At 48.3% G+C, this 17,466-nt stretch overlaps 1 protein-coding gene across 2 annotated transcripts in view; it reads left to right on the forward strand.

Annotated features, from left to right (window-relative positions):
- kidins220a (kinase D-interacting substrate 220a) overlaps positions 1-17,466 on the forward strand; it is a 79,262-nt gene that overhangs the window by 57,118 nt on the left and 4,678 nt on the right. Inside the window, exons 24-29 of one of the 2 annotated variants that reach the window (XM_083634144.1) lie at positions 7,024-7,202; positions 9,842-10,044; positions 10,576-10,695; positions 14,748-14,780; positions 16,004-16,117; positions 16,465-16,563. In XM_083634144.1, coding sequence (XP_083490270.1) covers positions 7,024-7,202; positions 9,842-10,044; positions 10,576-10,695; positions 14,748-14,780; positions 16,004-16,117; positions 16,465-16,563 — 748 coding nt within the window. The remainder of the gene's footprint in view (positions 1-7,023; positions 7,203-9,841; positions 10,045-10,575; positions 10,696-14,747; positions 14,781-16,003; positions 16,118-16,464; positions 16,564-17,466) is intronic. The other variant, XM_083634143.1, reaches the window with a different exon arrangement.

The raw sequence follows: 17,466 nt of genomic DNA on the forward strand, positions 1-17,466 counted from the left end.
AGAGTGACCATGCCACACAGAGTGACCACACCACACAGAGTGACCACACCACACAGTGACCACACCACACAGAGTGACCATGCCACACAGAGTGACCACACCACACAGAGTGACCATGCCACACAGAGTGACCACACCACACAGAGTGACCATGCCACACAGAGTGACCATGCCACACAGAGTGACCACACCACACAGAGTGACCACACCACACAGAGTGACCATGCCACACAGAGTGACCACACCACACAGAGTGACCACACCACACAGAGTGACCATGCCACACAGAGTGACCACACCACACAGAGTGACCACGCCACACAGAGTGACCATGCCACACAGAGTGACCACACCACACAGAGTGACCATGCCACACAGAGTGACCATGCCACACAGAGTGACCACACCACACAGAGTGACCATGCCACACAGTGACAACGCCACACAGTGACAACGCCACACAGTGACCACGCCACACAGAGTGACCACGCCACACAGAGTGACCACACCACACAGAGTGGCCACGCCACACAGAGTGGCCACGCCACACAGTGACAACGCCACACAGTGACCACGCCACACAGAGTGACCACACCACACAGTGACCACACCACACAGTGACCACACCACACAGAGTGACCACACCACACAGAGTGACCACACCACACAGAGTGGCCACACCACACAGAGTGGCCACGCCACACAGAGTGACCACACCACACAGAGTGGCCACGCCACACAGAGTGGCCACGCCACACAGTGACAACGCCACACAGTGACCACGCCACACAGAGTGACCACGCCACACAGAGTGACCACACCACACAGAGTGGCCACGCCACACAGAGTGGCCACGCCACACAGTGACAACGCCACACAGTGACCACGCCACACAGAGTGACCACACCACACAGTGACCACACCACACAGTGACCACACCACATAGTGACCACGCCACACAGTGACCACACCACACAGAGTGGCCACGCCACACCACACCACGCCACACAGTGACCACGCCACACAGAGTGACCACGCCACACAGAGTGACCACGCCACACAGAGTCACCACGCCACACAGAGTGACCACACCACACCACGCCACACAGAGTGGCCACGCCACACAGAGTGGCCATGCCACACAGTGACCACGCCACACCACACCACGCCACACCACGCCACACAGAGTGGCCACGCCACACAGAGTGGCCATGCCACACAGTGACCACGCCACACCACACCACGCCACACCACGCCACACAGAGTGGCCACGCCACACAGAGTGACCACGCCACACCACACCACACCACGCCACACAGTGACCACGCCACACCACACCATGCCACACAGTGTGGCCACGCCACACAGAGTGGCCACGCCACACAGAGTGGCCACGCCACACAGAGTGGCCACGCCACACAGAGTGGCCACGCCACACAGAGTGGCCAGGCCCAGAGCCGTATAATAGAAGAGTTGCGACATCTCCATTCACTCCAATGGACTAGTTTTTTTTTACCTCACAAAAGTTCCCGGAAGTAAGGTTCTGGATTAAGCAGCGCTGTCAAGTTGCAGCAAAATGGACTGTTTGTGATGTACTTTGAAAGGGTCAGACGTTTAAAGAACCAAATTGTATATTATCAGCTTTATTTTAGCATTCAAACATAGCGCGAGGCCCCTTCCTGGCTATTCATTGGCTACCTGAGTCACACATTTTGGACCTCCGTTGGTGCCACTCTCTTACTAGATTGCTCTGGCTGGGCCTAAGCGTCTGTACTGCTGCAGCTATAAGCTGCGTCCTCTCAATGGGCCCATTGTGTAGGAACGGCTGCAGGGATGCCTGGTGCACTTTATCTCGCTGGTCCTCAGGCTGTTTAGAAGTAACACGCCGGCTTCCTTGGCACTCTAACCAGAGCATCCATCTTGTCATTTGGCGACTGATTGTTGATAAGAAAGCTTTGTTCATTTAGCCTGTCTCATCTGTTCACTATGAGGAAGGCTGACTGTGTCACAAGCCATTAGTGTCAATTGCTTGATGCCAAGGCCAACAACTCATCGTCAATTAACTGCACAAGATGTCATTTGAAGTGGTTAGGCCTCACTGACAAACTGCTGTTGTCATTGAATGGGTAGTGTTTGTTCTGGAGCATTGACCAGTATCACTCTAAAGGCGTATCAATTGTCAGTTAATCAATATTTCTTAGTAAATAATAAAAAAAAATCTGTCCTATCTTCCTTCCTTCCCTATAATTCTTCCATGCATCAGTTCATCTCTTCATCCTTTGTTCTTGGTGTTCTCTGATCTTGACCGTTGTCCTAACAAGGCAAAGTGTGAGCTCCACTCTGGGTGTCTGGCCAGCCTCTGGCAGACATGTCTGACCAGTCAGCTGGGAACGTCAGGAATGGACCTCCGACTCTCTCTCTTTTTCTCTCTCTTTCTGTCTGTTTGGGTGTAGCTGTGTGATGGATGTCTCGTTCCTCTCACCAGCCCCTAGTTGTCTTTGGAAGATGCAGCTGTCTGTGCGACTATATGTTTGAGTTGGTACTGCAGCACGCCAGAGCAAACACAGGTCAGCGAAGTATGCACAATTGTAGCTAGTTTCTTGTCGGAGCCCACTGTTGCATGTGTAGAGTGACTTTGTATGTGTTAGCACTGGGCTGACTTTGTATGTGTTAGCACTGGGCTGACTTTCCCAAAACCAACTGACTCACTTGAAGGGCAGTTGCAGAGCGGAGGCATCCGGCCAAGGCCAATAGTTTGTGCTGCTCGTGTTGCTTGTTCGTGAGTGTGATCCGGATCCGCTCCAAAATGTAATGGGTTTTTCCTTGGCCCATGCTACACCCTTCCACCAAGTTTCATCAGAACCGGGCCAGTCGTTTTTCTGTAATCCTGCTGACAAACAAACAAACGGCACCTCCTTGGCAGAGGGAATAAGGAAGCAAGAGAGGCCACTTCTTGAGCTTTGTAATTGTACAGCTTTGTAAAAGTAGTCTGTTTGTTTAAGTATTGGCGATTACACTTACTGACAAAACATCTGACGTCATCATTGTGTCTGATACTCCTGCAACTTCCAAGTGTGACGTTCAGATGTATTTGGATCCATGTTGTTGGGTTTTGGCACAGTGCAGCTGAACTGTGTAGTCAAACCATTGAGTTATGTTAGATTGTCCTATAAAAAGACTCCGGATTCCTTAGAAAGTCATTGGAGGGTGTTCTCTGTAAAGAAAAAGGAAGTGTGTGTGTGTGTGTGTGTGTGTGTGTGTGTGTGTGTGTGTGTGTGTGTGTGTGTGTGTGTGTGTGTGTGTGTGTGTGTGTGTGTGTGTGTGTGTGTGTGTGTGTGTGTGCGCGCGCGCGCGCGCCTGTGTGTGTGTGTGTGTGTGTGTGAGAGAGAGAGAGTGTGAGTGTGAGTCACTGGCTCCTGTTGGTCTGTGTCTGTAGAGCCACAAATAAACAGCAGTAAGACAGCTGGAGATGGGGAAAAGCACAATCTTCTCTCAGTCTGTATATGGGTTAATACAGTTCATGGGAAAAGGAACCAAACACACACATACAACCCCCCTACCCCCCCCCCCCCCCCACCCCACACACACGCCCACACACATGCACACACACACCAGCCTTCATCTTATGCCTTTGAATGTCCCCATCCTGACTGTCCAGGTGTCTGTGGTGGACAGTGGACAGTTTGAATGGGCAGTGTGTGTACAGTAGGTAACATCTGTACCTCCACTCTCCCACTCAGCCTCCCCAGCGGAGGAGGCCATGTGAGCGGGGTTCATCTGTGTGCCAGCATGGAGCCTCCTTGACCTTTTGGGTCTGGTTAAAGGTTCTGATAGAAGACACACACTGAGAGGGCTTTGTCCACTGGAGCCCAGCTGTGCTCTCTGTCCTCCCCTCTCAGCGCAGATACACGCGCCTCCCAGGCTCTGTCTGTGTGTCGGTGGTTGGGTGGAGGGTGTGTGTGTGTGTGTGTGTAAGGGGAAAGAGGGGGGGGCAGTCTGCTCTGCTGAGAAGTGGCATTCTCCCTGTATGAGGATGACACATACCTGGGGAAAGAGTGGTGTGAGAGAGGGACACAGAGAGCTGACGTAGGTGGTGGACATTAAGCTCAGGGGGTATTTTTCCCTTTCCCAGCAATTGTATGCCAATAGCTGGCATCTGTGAAACACATCTGTTATTTTTTTTTGCTGTAAAAATTGCTTAGAAGTATTTTTATTTTTAAATTAAATTGACAGTATTTTGCAGCACTTCTCCTCCACCCACAATTGTATAGGCCATTCTGGGGACTTGGCGCACAAGCAAAATGAGCCACCGCTGTGATTGGCTGTCTTTACTGGGGGCCCCTGATTGGTTGCTTTCACTTAAGGTCTGTGTCTTGTCCATGTAGACACTATAGCAAACTGTAAACGGCTGGTAAAAAAAGGGGTACTTTTTCCAGTGCGGGACTATGGTCGAGTACTAAAATAGTGAGAAAATTCCACTCTCAAGGATCTCCTTTTTATATTTCTGGCCATACTTGTACATGCAATTAAAGACACCATCCTGTAACCACAAGGTCACAGGTTCGAGCCCTGCTGCAGCAGATGTGTCCATCAGCAGCCATCTGTCCTGTCAAAATGCCCTTGACTAAGTGTCCAGACCTCTACCTGTTCCCTCACTCTAAGCCCTCTGGATAAGAATGTCAGCTAAATGCCTCAAATCTACATGATGGAAATGGTCAATGAGTGCAGTCGGCCTCTGAGGTCTTCACCCCTCAGGTCGGGGCACCGAGCAGCAGCTTCAGTCTCTTCTATGCTCTGAGGTATGTGAGCCTCATTGTGTCAGGATACTTCCAGGATGATGAGGCCCATTTGGGCTGGCACGTAAACTGGATTAGGTTAGCTGGTAGTTGGGTTATCAGCTAACAGAGTGGTGTGTTGAGCCCTAGCCAGATGCAGACCTCGCTCTGGCGTAGCTAGCGTGCTGCGGCGATGGTGCTAATCATCCAATCAAGTCACAGAAAGACCAGCCTCTGTTCACTCAATAAAACAGATCAGTCCCAGGGAAATACCCAGCTCGCCAGACAGCGTCCTCAACATACCAGCGCACAGATTGAGAGGAGGGTGGAGGCGGGGTGAGTTTGGATTGAGAGGAGGGTGCAGGCGGGTAAATTTGGATTGAGAGGGGGTGGAGGTGGGTGAGTTTGGATTGAGAGGAGGGTGGAGGCGGGGTGAGTTTGGATTGAGAGGAGGGTGCAGGCGGGTAAATTTGGATTGAGAGGGGGTGGAGGCAGGTGAGTTTGGATTGAGAGGAGGGTTGAGGCAGGTGAGTTTGGATTGAGAGGAGGGTGGAGGCAGGTGAGTTTGGATTCAGAGGGGGTGGAGGCAGGTGAGTTTGGATTGAGAGGAGGGTTGAGGCAGGTGAGTTTGGATTGAGAGGGGGTGGAGGCAGGTGAGTTTGGATTGAGAGGGGGTGGAGGCAGGTGAGTTTGGATTGAGAGGAGGGTGGAGGCGGGTGAGTTTGGATTCAGAGGGGGTGGAGGCAGGTGAGTTTGGATTGAGAGGAGGGTTGAGGCAGGTGAGTTTGGATTGAGAGGGGGTGGAGGCAGGTGAGTTTGGATTGAGAGGGGGTGGAGGCAGGTGAGTTTGGATTGAGAGGGGGTGGAGGCGGGTGAGTTTGGATTGAGAGGGGGTGGAGGCAGGTGAGTTTGGATTGAGAGGGGGTGGAGGCAGGTGAGTTTGGATTGAGAGGAGGGTGGAGGCAGGTGAGTTTGGGTTGATCAGGGAGGAGGGAAGGTTAAGCGGGATGTGGGGAGAGAAAGGCAAGACATCTCCTGAGAACGTGATGAAGGGAGCAAATGAGAAATGGAGGCGGAGATGAGAAAAATGTCTGCTCCCTGCTGGAGTCCCCTCATTCATCTGATAAGAGCAGCCCATTCTGCTGATGAATGGCCAGTGTCATAAGTCATATTTTCATGTCTGAATGATAGGATTAACCAGATGTGCTGATTGCTGCTTGGTGGCTGGTGTTTGCTTCTGTTTGTAGCTCTGGCCACAAAACACGCTAGCCTTGATGAAACTGATGTATTTTTTAACCTTGTGCTGAAATTAGATTTCCCACCTCAAAACATGTCAACATTAATCACTTAAAAGCTGCTGCTACTTCTTTCTAAACCTACTGTTTTATCAGCTTTGTCCATACATTTAGATTTGTTCTCTTTTGTTTTGTTTTTTATTGTGCCAGCCTTAAAAGCATAGCTTTTTATATTGTGTGGTTCCAGAGTTGGTGCAGTTCTGAGCTTTTTAAGCGTAGCATTGTATAAACTTAACACAGTGAATCTAAAATCTTTTTCTCTGAAATCCGATGTCCTTAATTCAGTATGAGGTTGTTTTTCTGGTGTATAGATAGGAAAAGGTGTATCATGCAGCGATGGAACAATCTCCAAACATGGCTGTTTACTTAGAGACTGTGATAAGAAACATCATGCTAACTGCAGCGGCGCATCTTGACGCGCTTCCGTCTGCTGCTTGCTAAATTACCCTGATTGTCATCTTCTCAGGTTTCCTCTCTGCGGAGAAAAGATAACATCCCTCGCTCTATCTGTCCTCCAACATCCCCCTTTCACTATCTTGCCTTCTCCAAATCCACTTATCTCTCTTCTCTCATGATGCTGATGACCGTTGCATATCTCTGCCATCTTAACAGAACCGCTTGCTATTTCCTCTTTTCTTTTTTCATCAGAATGTCATACTTAGCATTTTCTATTCTGAATCCACCAATCAGTTTTCTCTGTAGACTTCCGTTTGACACATTTCAATTGCCTTTTTTTAACATGTCAGTAAAGCTTCACAATTAATGATATGATCGTGCATCACAAATTTAATTTCCACAGTTAATTGTAAAATTTGTCAACATAGGAAAATGTCGCCCCCTTTTTCTTCTTTTTCTTTTTTCATTTAGAATTTCCAGTGAATTTGAAAATAGCCAAAATTGTTCAGCCTTACGTGTCAGTAAATCTTTCCTCTATTTCTTTCTCTTCTCTCAAGAATCTCCAAGAACATCCCCACCACCAAGGATGTGGAGCCACTGCTGGAGATCGATGGAGACATCCGCAGCTTTGAGGTGTTCCTCTCCTCCAGGACGCCCGTCCTCACTGCCAGGGACGTGGAGATGTTCCTGCCCTGCACCGTCAACCTGGACCCCAAACTCAGGGAGATTATCGCAGGTCCGCACGCACTTAGTAGACCCTATCATGCATAATTGCATTTTGTTTATAGGCATTTAGCATTATGTTAACATTTATGTTATAGATACTCAGTGTATTTACAAGGTCAACGTTACTTTATTCGTCTCCCATGGTAGACATCTGCCTTGTGTTAGAGGGGAGAATGCTCCATCACACACAGACAATACTACCTACAGCAGCTTGTGGTCGACACGCTCAAGAAGCAGAGAGAAGCAGAGCACGGAAGCTAAGAAATGTACTGCTGTGAGTGGGGCCAGCAGCACATGTAAAAGGAGGCCCACCTACACAAATCAATATCAGTATAAATGTCTGCTATACTAACAACATTTTCAGCGCTTTACTTTGCCATCAAACAGCCCTTTCCTTTGCACTCTCCTACGCATGCCACACTGCTCACTGTGTTACACCGCAGATCACTGTTTGTCTCAGAAATGTGCTGATCTAAGTGGAGAAAAACACTGCTGTGTACGGGGCATCTGCATACTGTGTGTGTGTGTGTGTGTGTGTGTGTGTGTGTGTGTGTGTGTGTGTGTGTGTGTGTGTGTGTGTGTGTGTGCGTGCGTGCGTGCGTGCGTGCGTGCGTGCGTGCGTGCGTGCGTGCGTGCGTGCGTGTGTGTGTGTGCGCCCCTTCTCTGAGAGGTTAATTAAACAATTTGAGTCTAAAAGTACATAACGTCAAATTGTTGACAGACTTATATACAATGGCATAGTGAAACAGAGAAATGTCCTCTGTGCGATCTGTTGAATTCAGTGCCAACTCATTTGGCAGTAGCATTACTCATTGCTCTGAAGTCGCCCACTGTGGGGGCCCTCAGAAACCCACAGTTTGCCTCTCCTTTCCAAACAATCACAGGTTGAAATGCTTTCAGCTCCCACATCATGTCAGCTCCCACATCATGTCAGCTCCCACATCATGTCAGCTCCCACATCATGTCAGCTCCCACATCATGTCAGCTCCCACATCGTGTCAGCTCCCACATCATGTCAGCTCCCACATCATGTCAGCTCCCACATCATGTCAGCTCCCACATCATGTCAGCTCCCACATCATGTCAGCTCCCACATCATGTCAGCTCCCACATCGTGGGATCAGCTCCCACATCATGTCAGCTCCCACATCGTGGGATCAGCTCCCACATCATGTCAGCTCCCACATCGTGGGATCAGCTCCCACATCATGTCAGCTCCCACATCGTGGGATCAGCTCCCACATCATGTCGGCTCCCACATCGTGGGATCAGGACAATATTTTCACTCACTGTCACCCATCTGCCTCTGGTGTTGCATCAGACTTCAGTGTTTTCTAGTTAGAGTGACGCAATAGTGCATCAGTATGTAAATGTAGGCCAGAGTGCCGTTGTATATTTGTTGCTGTGCGTCAGTCTCTGTTCAGCATACAGTCATGTTAATGACGCCTAGTGGGAAGCTACTGCATCACAGTGTTATGAGACCACAGAAAGCACAAAGAGAGACACACACACACACACACAAACACTGAGTCTGTTCCGTTGAGCCAAGGTTGAGTGAGTCACGGTGGCCACAGCTGACCAAGACGTCCAGTCCGTAAGTACAGGGTTTCATGGCTCAATGTCTGTGTAGGTGTGTGTATAGGTATCCAACCAAACACATGTTTATTTGTGAGCGCGCTTGCAAGTGTGTGGGTGTTTTCACCTCCGCACGTGTCCCCAGGGAGCGGAAGGTGACCAATGCTCCTGCCCAGTCATCCCTCCGTGGCTGCTTGGTGCCCAGTGTCCTGTGGCCAGCCAGTGGGCAGTGCTGTCAGTGATACCCGCCCAGGAGCCGGACTCCCATCATAAGGCCTCCATTGTGTTCTCAGGCTGGATTGGGTCTCGCTCGGCGTGTCATTCAGCAGCCACTTGTGTAACCAGGAGACATTCTGGTGCCTGCTTCTGTTTCTGCTTCTTACTCTCTTGCCAGCCGCACAGAGCCACTCTGTTCTGTCTCTGGGCTTATTTAACTTTAATTTGGGGGGGGGGGCGGGTTACCAAAGCTCCTACTCAGTTCCTACTCGGCTTCTCTCAATGCACAATTGATTTATGTGAAGACAATTGCGGCAAAGTATTTCCTGAGATACTCTATGAGCTCACATGACGCATTATGTTAGTTTACATGGCTGCATTTATTTGTCAGGGACAGTTTAGTGCTGCATATGGCAGAATCATCGCGTGCCATTCCCTGGCATATAATATGGAAAAAGCAGAATATCAGCACGCCTGCTGGTCTCAGTTGAAGGGTCACTGTTCTTTAACATCAGTGGCACTTTTTCTCTCCAACATTTAGTTTTTAGATGGGATTGTTCTGGATGAGGAGGACATGTTCAAAACAACTTTCCTGTATTATTCCCTAAAGCGCACTGAGAATTTCATCCATGCTTGGTCCATCGTTAGATATTTATTTATCTCTTTGGATTCTCCACTCTTTAAACTCACTAGAGATGATGAAATCAAGCTAAATCGATGCTGCGTGGGCAGATCTGAAGGCTCTTTATACTCATGGCCAAGACATGATCTTCATCAGCATTGCAGATAAAACATTTCCCTCTCCCTCCCTCCCTCCCTCCCTGTCTCTCTCTTTCTTTGTGTTGTGTCCTCTCTCAGATGTGCGTGCGGCCAGGGAGCAGATGCACATGGGCGGGGGGGTGACCTATCCCACGCTGCCCCTGCAGGAGGTGGCGCCCCGTCCCCCGTCAGGTTACGGCCAGCACTCTGCCGCCTGCACCCCCACCGGCTCCCTGCCCCCCCAACCTCACAGCTCCTACTTCAGCGGCATGACCGGTCCTCAGCACCCCTTCTACAACCGGGTGAGATGGGACAGGCAATGCCATTTAGTTACCCAGTACACTACCAGTGAACATGAGTTAACCATTTAGAGTTGATGAAATGACATCTCATCCAACAGATATCCATATTGATATACAAAGTCCAAGTGAAAAAAGTGGCCCTCTCACTGATCTCAATGTCAGAACCACAGGAACATTATACTCTCCTGGGCTCCGTATAACAAAATTGGTCACTGGTCACTAGATTTAGCTGCTCTTGTGAAAACCAGACAGTACATCTCTGCGGCGTATCATAGATGCCAAGTTGAAATGACCCACTTGGCTGTTCTACCTGGGTACATGTTGCAGTGAACAGATCTTGGTATGTACTATATATAGTCGGAAGGTTCTATAAACCAGCACCTCACTTACGTAACTCAGAAAGAATGAATAAGTTAGCAATATTATTTATTTCCCACCTCATTTTGAGCATGTGTTCGAGAGCTCCCTCATATGATTTTTGTTCTGTTGTGTTTTATCGTCGCCTCCTCTCCCTCTCCTCTCCCCTCATAGCCTTATTTCCCCCATCATGTGTATCACCATGTGCCAAGGCATTACTCCCACCATGCTCCCTCATCCTCCCGCCTATCCGTCAAACCACCTGGCCACCCTAAGGACAACACCAATGGACTTGTAAGTACAGAACCCATAGTAGCGCTACATCCATCTATTATATGCTTCCAGGTAGCAATAGATGGTCATACAGTACTAGTAGTAGTTGTATTCGTTATAGTGTGCAACAACACTGTTTCTGTGGTATGAGTGATTGACAGTTTAAACAATAGATTTTCCTCATATGGTTCACACTGAATGTTGTGGGGGGAAAAGTATATATATATTAGCATATTTGATATAATTAGTTGGAAGAATGTTCCACAGCAGTTCCAGCCCAGAGAAATCTGGTTCCATCTTTACTATGCATTTTCTGACTATAATTAAAGCCAAACCATTCAGACTCAGTACTGGTATCCAATAACTCTCTGTTCAATATGCTGTCAGGTCCATTGTGTAGACTTAGTGCATGAACCTTTCTCTTACCGCAAACTCTTTCTTCTCTCCACTACACTTCTCCTGGTCCTTCACTCCTCTGTTCCTCCCTGTCCTCTCCTCTCTCCTCAGTGTGAGCTCACCTGTCCATGTTCCATCATCTCCACATTAGTTTAGATTACAGCTCCTGGAGCTGGTGGGCATATTTGTTAGGTCGTGAACCCAGCCCCTTCCCCCGACACCAATTTGTTATTCAACCGCAGTCTTTGTTGTGGCTAAAAGCCCGCATCAAAAATGTACGGGCTGCTGTCGGAAAGTTTTTCCGTAAATTGAGTAGTCATGAACTCAACCTCCATTCTCTCTACACACAACCTCCTTGTCTCCATTCTGTGCCCATGTCAGGATGTTATTGCAGAGGATACCAGAGAAGGCCTCCCCTCGTGTCGCTCTGAGCCCACCATGGTAACCTAACGTGCACATTAACAGACATGCTGCACGCGGACACGCATATACAGTATGCAGACCAACAGCATTACATAATAGACAGCTAAAGTCAACATCACTTCCTGCTTCAGCACTGTACCAGAGATTTTCATCCGAAAATGCGTATAAAAATAGTTTTACTTGTTCAAACCAAACGCTTCAGATGTACCGTATTTAGAAACAGGAAAAACCACATAACATTTCACTCGGACCAAAACATAAAAAAAAAAAAAAAATGATTTAAAGAAAATATTTTTTAGATGTTGTTTTTTTAAGTTTTGGTCTGAGTGAAATGTTCTTTGGTCTCTCCCGATTCTAAATATAGCTGAACCGTTTGGTTTGACCAAGTAAAACTATTTTTATAAGCTTTTTACGAAATGTCTATGGGAAAGTAAATGGCGGAGGAAAATCTCTGGTACAGTGCTGAAGCAGGAAGTGACGTTCACTCTGGCTCTCTATAAGCAAGCAGGCAACTAGCCCCTCACTATCTGGGGTCCTTAAAGCTAACAATCCCATTTTGTCATACATTTATGATGTTGAATTCAAGAGCACACAAGCATGTATCAAAATGCACCAACCGACATTTGCAGATCTTGGAGGCATGAAAACGTGCTCTTGATTATGCATGGGTACTGACTCAATTTGCTGTTCAGACTATTTCAACGCTGCGGTTTATGAAAGCCGTGAGAACAAATATATACTATCACACTCGCTGCCGACTGTAGAATGCCTGCAGTCAATGCTACAGCTGCATCTGGTGTGACTGTGACCTGTAAAGCGTTAAACCACTGAGAGAGATGTGTCTTGTCACCAGCTGCAACAAGACAAACGTAACAAACATGGCGAATGAAATTAACTCTGATGCTGACAGAGAGATAGAGCCCATTCTCTCGGGATGGACAGAAAACTGTAGTTAACCCACTGAAGAACTGCAGGAATGCCTGGAATCAGATTGGACAGAAACCTCTCCTCTGAATGTGTGTGTGTGTGCATGCATGCACGCACATGCACACACATACACACACACACACACACACACACACACACACACACACACACACACACACACACACACACACATGCACTTCTAGAGGAATCGGTTAGCTGGAGAACAATTTGATGATAACAGCAGTCAGTGGACCTCTGCTCCACAGAGGCACTTATCAGAGCACTGGCAGTAGGCTTTTAAAGGAGGTATATGAAAGATTTAAATAAAGATTACTATGTAATGTTCTCTCTCAGGATCCATTCTCTCACCTCTCTCTCCCTGTCTTTCTGTTTTGGCCAGTCTTTGCTCTATCCCTTCCTCCACTGTCTCCTTTGCGACAATGTGTCTCCTTTCCTCACATCCTTTCCTGCCCTCTTGTTTCCCTTTCTCTGCTATTTTCTTTCTACTACCCCTACCCCTATTCATTACTACCCCTACCCCTATTCATTACTACCCCTACCCCTATTCATTACTACCCCTACCCCTATTCATTACTACCCCTACCCTACCCCTACCCCTATTCATTACTACCCCTATTCATTACTACCCCTACCCCTATTCATTACTACCCCTACCCTACCCCTACCCCTATTCATTACTACCCCTACCCCTATTCATTACTACCCCTACCCTACCCCTACCCCTATTCATTACTACCCCTATTCATTACTACCCCTACCCCTATTCATTACTACCCCTACCCTACCCCTACCCCTATTCATTACTACCCCTACCCCTATTCATTACTACCCCTACCCCTATTCATTACTACCCCTACCCTACCCCTACCCCTATTCATTACTACCCCTATTCATTACTACCCCTACCCCTATTCATTACTACCCCTACCCTACCCCTATTCATTACTACCCCTATTCATTACTACCCCTACCCCTATTCATTACTACCCCTACCCCTATTCATTACTACCCCTACCCTACCCCTACCCCTATTCATTACTACCCCTACCCCTATTCATTACTACCCCTACCCCTATTCATTACTACCCCTACCCCTATTCATTACTACCCCTACCCCTATTCATTACTACCCCTACCCCTATTCATTCCTTCAGTATGTATTTTCTACATTTTCATCCTCTTCTAAAATATTACTAGCTTTTTTTATGTACATTAGCTCATCTTAGCCCCTTTTTGGTTCAGCCCTCAACTCTTTGTGTAGTGTGTAGTGTAGTGTGTGTAGTGTACCCGTGTGTAGTGCAGTGTGTGTAGTGTAGTGTGTGCAGTGTACCCGTGCGCCTGTCTTCCTGCATATGTCTGTGTATAAAAGTGTGTGTGCGCGCACACACACACACACACACACGCTTGCTCATTTGTGTCTGTGTGAGTATTAGCCTGCACTCTATGTAGCGGGCCTAGCCTAGTGTAATTGCCTAGCTGATATAAGCTGGAGTATGGATTCCTTGGGCTGCTGGGATTATCATCAGAGACTGTTGGGCCTGGCAACACACACACACAGACACACACACACACACACACACACACACACTGACAATGAGCCCAGCGCTAGTAGAGCTTATCTCCTTACCAAGACGCTTCCTCCCTCACAGAGCTCTGTTTCCTCTTCCCCATCCTTCTGCCCAGCCCTGAGCTCAGCCCAGCTGTAATTACAGCCTTATCACACACACACACACACACACACACACACACACACTATAAACACACCCGCAGACATCAACGCTTTCACACACACGTTCTCAGAACACACGCTCACCGTCTGAATAGAGGAGTCGTATTTAAGGCCTTCGCCACATTGAAACTTCTGCTTCTCTGTGCAGAGTGAGAGATGTCTCATTCTCTTACTTGGGTTTCTCTCTCTCTCTCTCATTCTCTCTCTCTCACGGTCTGTTCTGCCTGCACAGATCACCAAACGCTCGCTGACTCCAGTGGAAATCAAAATCGCCTTGTGTTTTAATTCTAGGCCAAATGGCCACTTCTTCTCCAGTCTGAGGTGGCCGGCTGGCTGGGTGCTGCTGTAGAGGAGCCATGTCCTCCCCTGCTGTGTGACAGATAAATGTCTAATGTCTGCCCTGATGTCAATGTCTCTCTGTCCACCAGCTCTGATGATGAGTTTAACCTGTGCAGCAGTGTCTTTCTGTCTTCCTCCCCCCCATAGCTACAGTACAGGCTTCCAGCTTTACAATGTCATAATTTCTCCATCTTTCTGTCTGACTATTTGTCCGTTTGCCTCTTGTCTCCTTTTGAAGCTGTTAAAGTCGCTGCCTTACAAAGCAAAGCAGGTACACGTCTGGTTTCAAGGCCATATTCCCATCTCCGTCTCCTACCTTCCCTCCATCCTCCACCTGTGTAGACCTCCTCACTAACACTTCCTGGTTCAATACTAGAGAGCATGCTGTGGTGGGAGGAGACGTTATCCTAGACTCATAACTCTGAAATCACTGCAAAACACACCTTAGGTTCCCAGTTCCTATGTAGCATTGTGCTAGATGAGTCGGTTCAGTCGTTTCTGTACAGTAGCTAGACTCCCTGGGTGCCAGTCACCCTCTTCATCATTTTGCTCGGCACTACAGGAAGTTGGCATCTTGTATTCTGTCCTGTGTTGTGAGCTGCTTATTTTCTCTCTAACAACCACTCACGGCAACTAGACAAGAAGGGGAACGCCAAGTCCGTCTAAGCCCTGCTCTCGTCTCCCTCGAGGCCGTGCACAAACAAAGCCGGGGGGCTCAAGTCTGAAGCCCTGTCTTAATGGTGTTAATGGGGGGACGCGCAGACAGGAGGGGAGGGGGAGTCGGGAAGAAGATGGGGCGAAAGACAGAGACAGAAAGACAGAGTGGATGATGGAAAGAGGAGGAGGACATACGGGCGGGCAGGCGAGAAGGAGTGACAGAGGGAAGGAATGTGACAGGAAGGAAGGGAGGGAAGGAAGGAAGGAAGGAAGGAGAGCAAGTGTTCAGAGAGAACAGGCAGACATGGATGCAGAACAGGAGAAGAGAGGGCGGCTGGAGTTGAGTGTAGTTTTGGTGCCAGTGGGCAGCATGTGGGCTGTGTGTGTGTGGGGCCTTAGGCAGCATCAACAGGCCTCATAGCTGCTGAGCGGTGGCTTCAGTGGGGCTCGGTTCAGCAGCACCTCACAGACTTACAGACTCCATCCTCTTAAGTGTTGTGCACACACTCTGCGTGCTTATGTATACACTGGGCAAAGAGGCAGAGCAGGTAAGCGTATATTTGGGTGGGTTGGCGGCCTTGTTTACGTTGACACTTACATTGTGTGACTGATGGAGAGACTTGCTGTGTGGGCTTGTGGGTGTGCCTCACAGTAACAGGGCTGCACATGTCTTTGCCAGGAATTGTTGCTCGTTTTGCCCTAATCAAACGGTTTAGGAGTGATGGGTTGCTCTAACAGCGTGTGCTAACAATCTGGAGTTTGAGCCGGTAACCTGGACTCACTGAAAGTCTCTGGATGACGTGGTTTTATTGTGATTGTGTGCGTTTGTGTGTCTAGGTCTCTGTGGTCCTGCTCACCTCTCTGAACACAGATGCAGTGTGTGAGCGTCTCACCCAGATGGAGGGTGTGGACCCCAGCATGCTGCCTCAGTACACCACCACCGTCAAGAAGGTACGCATCCACCTTGGCTTGCCGATAAAGTTGAAACATTCCAAATCATGCAGTGTCAGCGTAGTCTCTAGTACACATAGTAAAAGCATCCTTTATTTTGATTTGCCAAAGCATATCAAATACTTTATTTTCTCACTGGTTTCCTGTTGGTTTCCCAATTTGGGGGATATTCATAAAATGTGTTTTCAATGATAAAGCTTTCTAGTTTAGTTTCAGGGATATTTTTCCTCTTGCAGTTCCCTACCCACCACCTCCCTGCTTTATTGTGTGTTGTGCTTGTTTTGGCCCGAGCCGTCTTTACACATGTTCATACATGAAGCAGTCATACCCCTCCCTGTCCACTGCAGGCCAATGTCAACGGCCGCGTGCTGTCCCAGTGCAACCTGGACGAGCTGAAGAAAGAGATGGACATGAACTTTGGAGACTGGCAGCTCTTCAGGGGAATGGTGAGACTAGATTCCCCCCTTGGAGATGTCTTCCATTGCTTTAGAGCGGGAGCCTCCTTTGGAATTGTTATTATGTGGGAATTTTATATGTTGTGTGTGTGTGTGTGTGTGTGTGTGTCTGTGTCTGTCTGTGTGTGTGTGTGTGTGTGTGTGTGTGTGTGTGTGTGTGTGTGTGTGTGTGTGTGTCTGTGTCTGTGTCTGTCTGTGTGTGTGTGTGTGTGTGTGTGTGTGTGTGTGTGTGTGTGTGTGTGTGTGTGTGTGTCTGTCTGTCTGTGTGTGTGTGTGTGTGTGTGTGTGTGTGTGTGTGTGTGTGTGTGTGTCTGTCTGTCTGTCTGTGTGTGTGTGTGTGTGTGTGTGTGTGTGTGTGTGTGTGTGTGTGTGTGTGTGTGTGTGTGTGTGCACGCGTCTGTGATAGTGTAATACTTTTGGTGAATCAAAGAAAAAGAGATTGGGTGTCTGTAGATATCTAAATAAAAAGGAAAGCAACAACAGTAGCATCAGTCACCTTGTTGATCTACACTAAAGCCATGGAATAGATTTGTTATAGCATACATGCTCCTCACTCTCTGACACTAGGCAGAACCTCCACACTGCCAGGAAGGAGTCAGCGGAATGATTTCAGCTGATGTTTATATAAAAAAGAAACGCACACACAAAAAAAGCATCTCGTAATACGGCATCTTGCGCTCTGCTGAGATATTGGGATGGGAGTTTTTATAATCCGTATTACGAGAAGGCCGTTCGTCAGTCAGCCAGGAGTCCAGTCGGTTGGGCTGGGGGCTGAGGCTGAAATCACTAACACATGTAGCCGGCTCCACTTCATCAGATGTCGGTTTGTGCTCTTAATACTAAACCAGGGCCCTGGATAAAAACAGTTTGGTCATGTTTTACTGGAGAACAAAT

The sequence above is a fragment of the Poromitra crassiceps genome, assembly GCF_964638095.1.
Source record: "Poromitra crassiceps genome assembly, chromosome: 3".
Lineage (NCBI taxonomy): Eukaryota > Metazoa > Chordata > Actinopteri > Beryciformes > Melamphaidae > Poromitra > Poromitra crassiceps.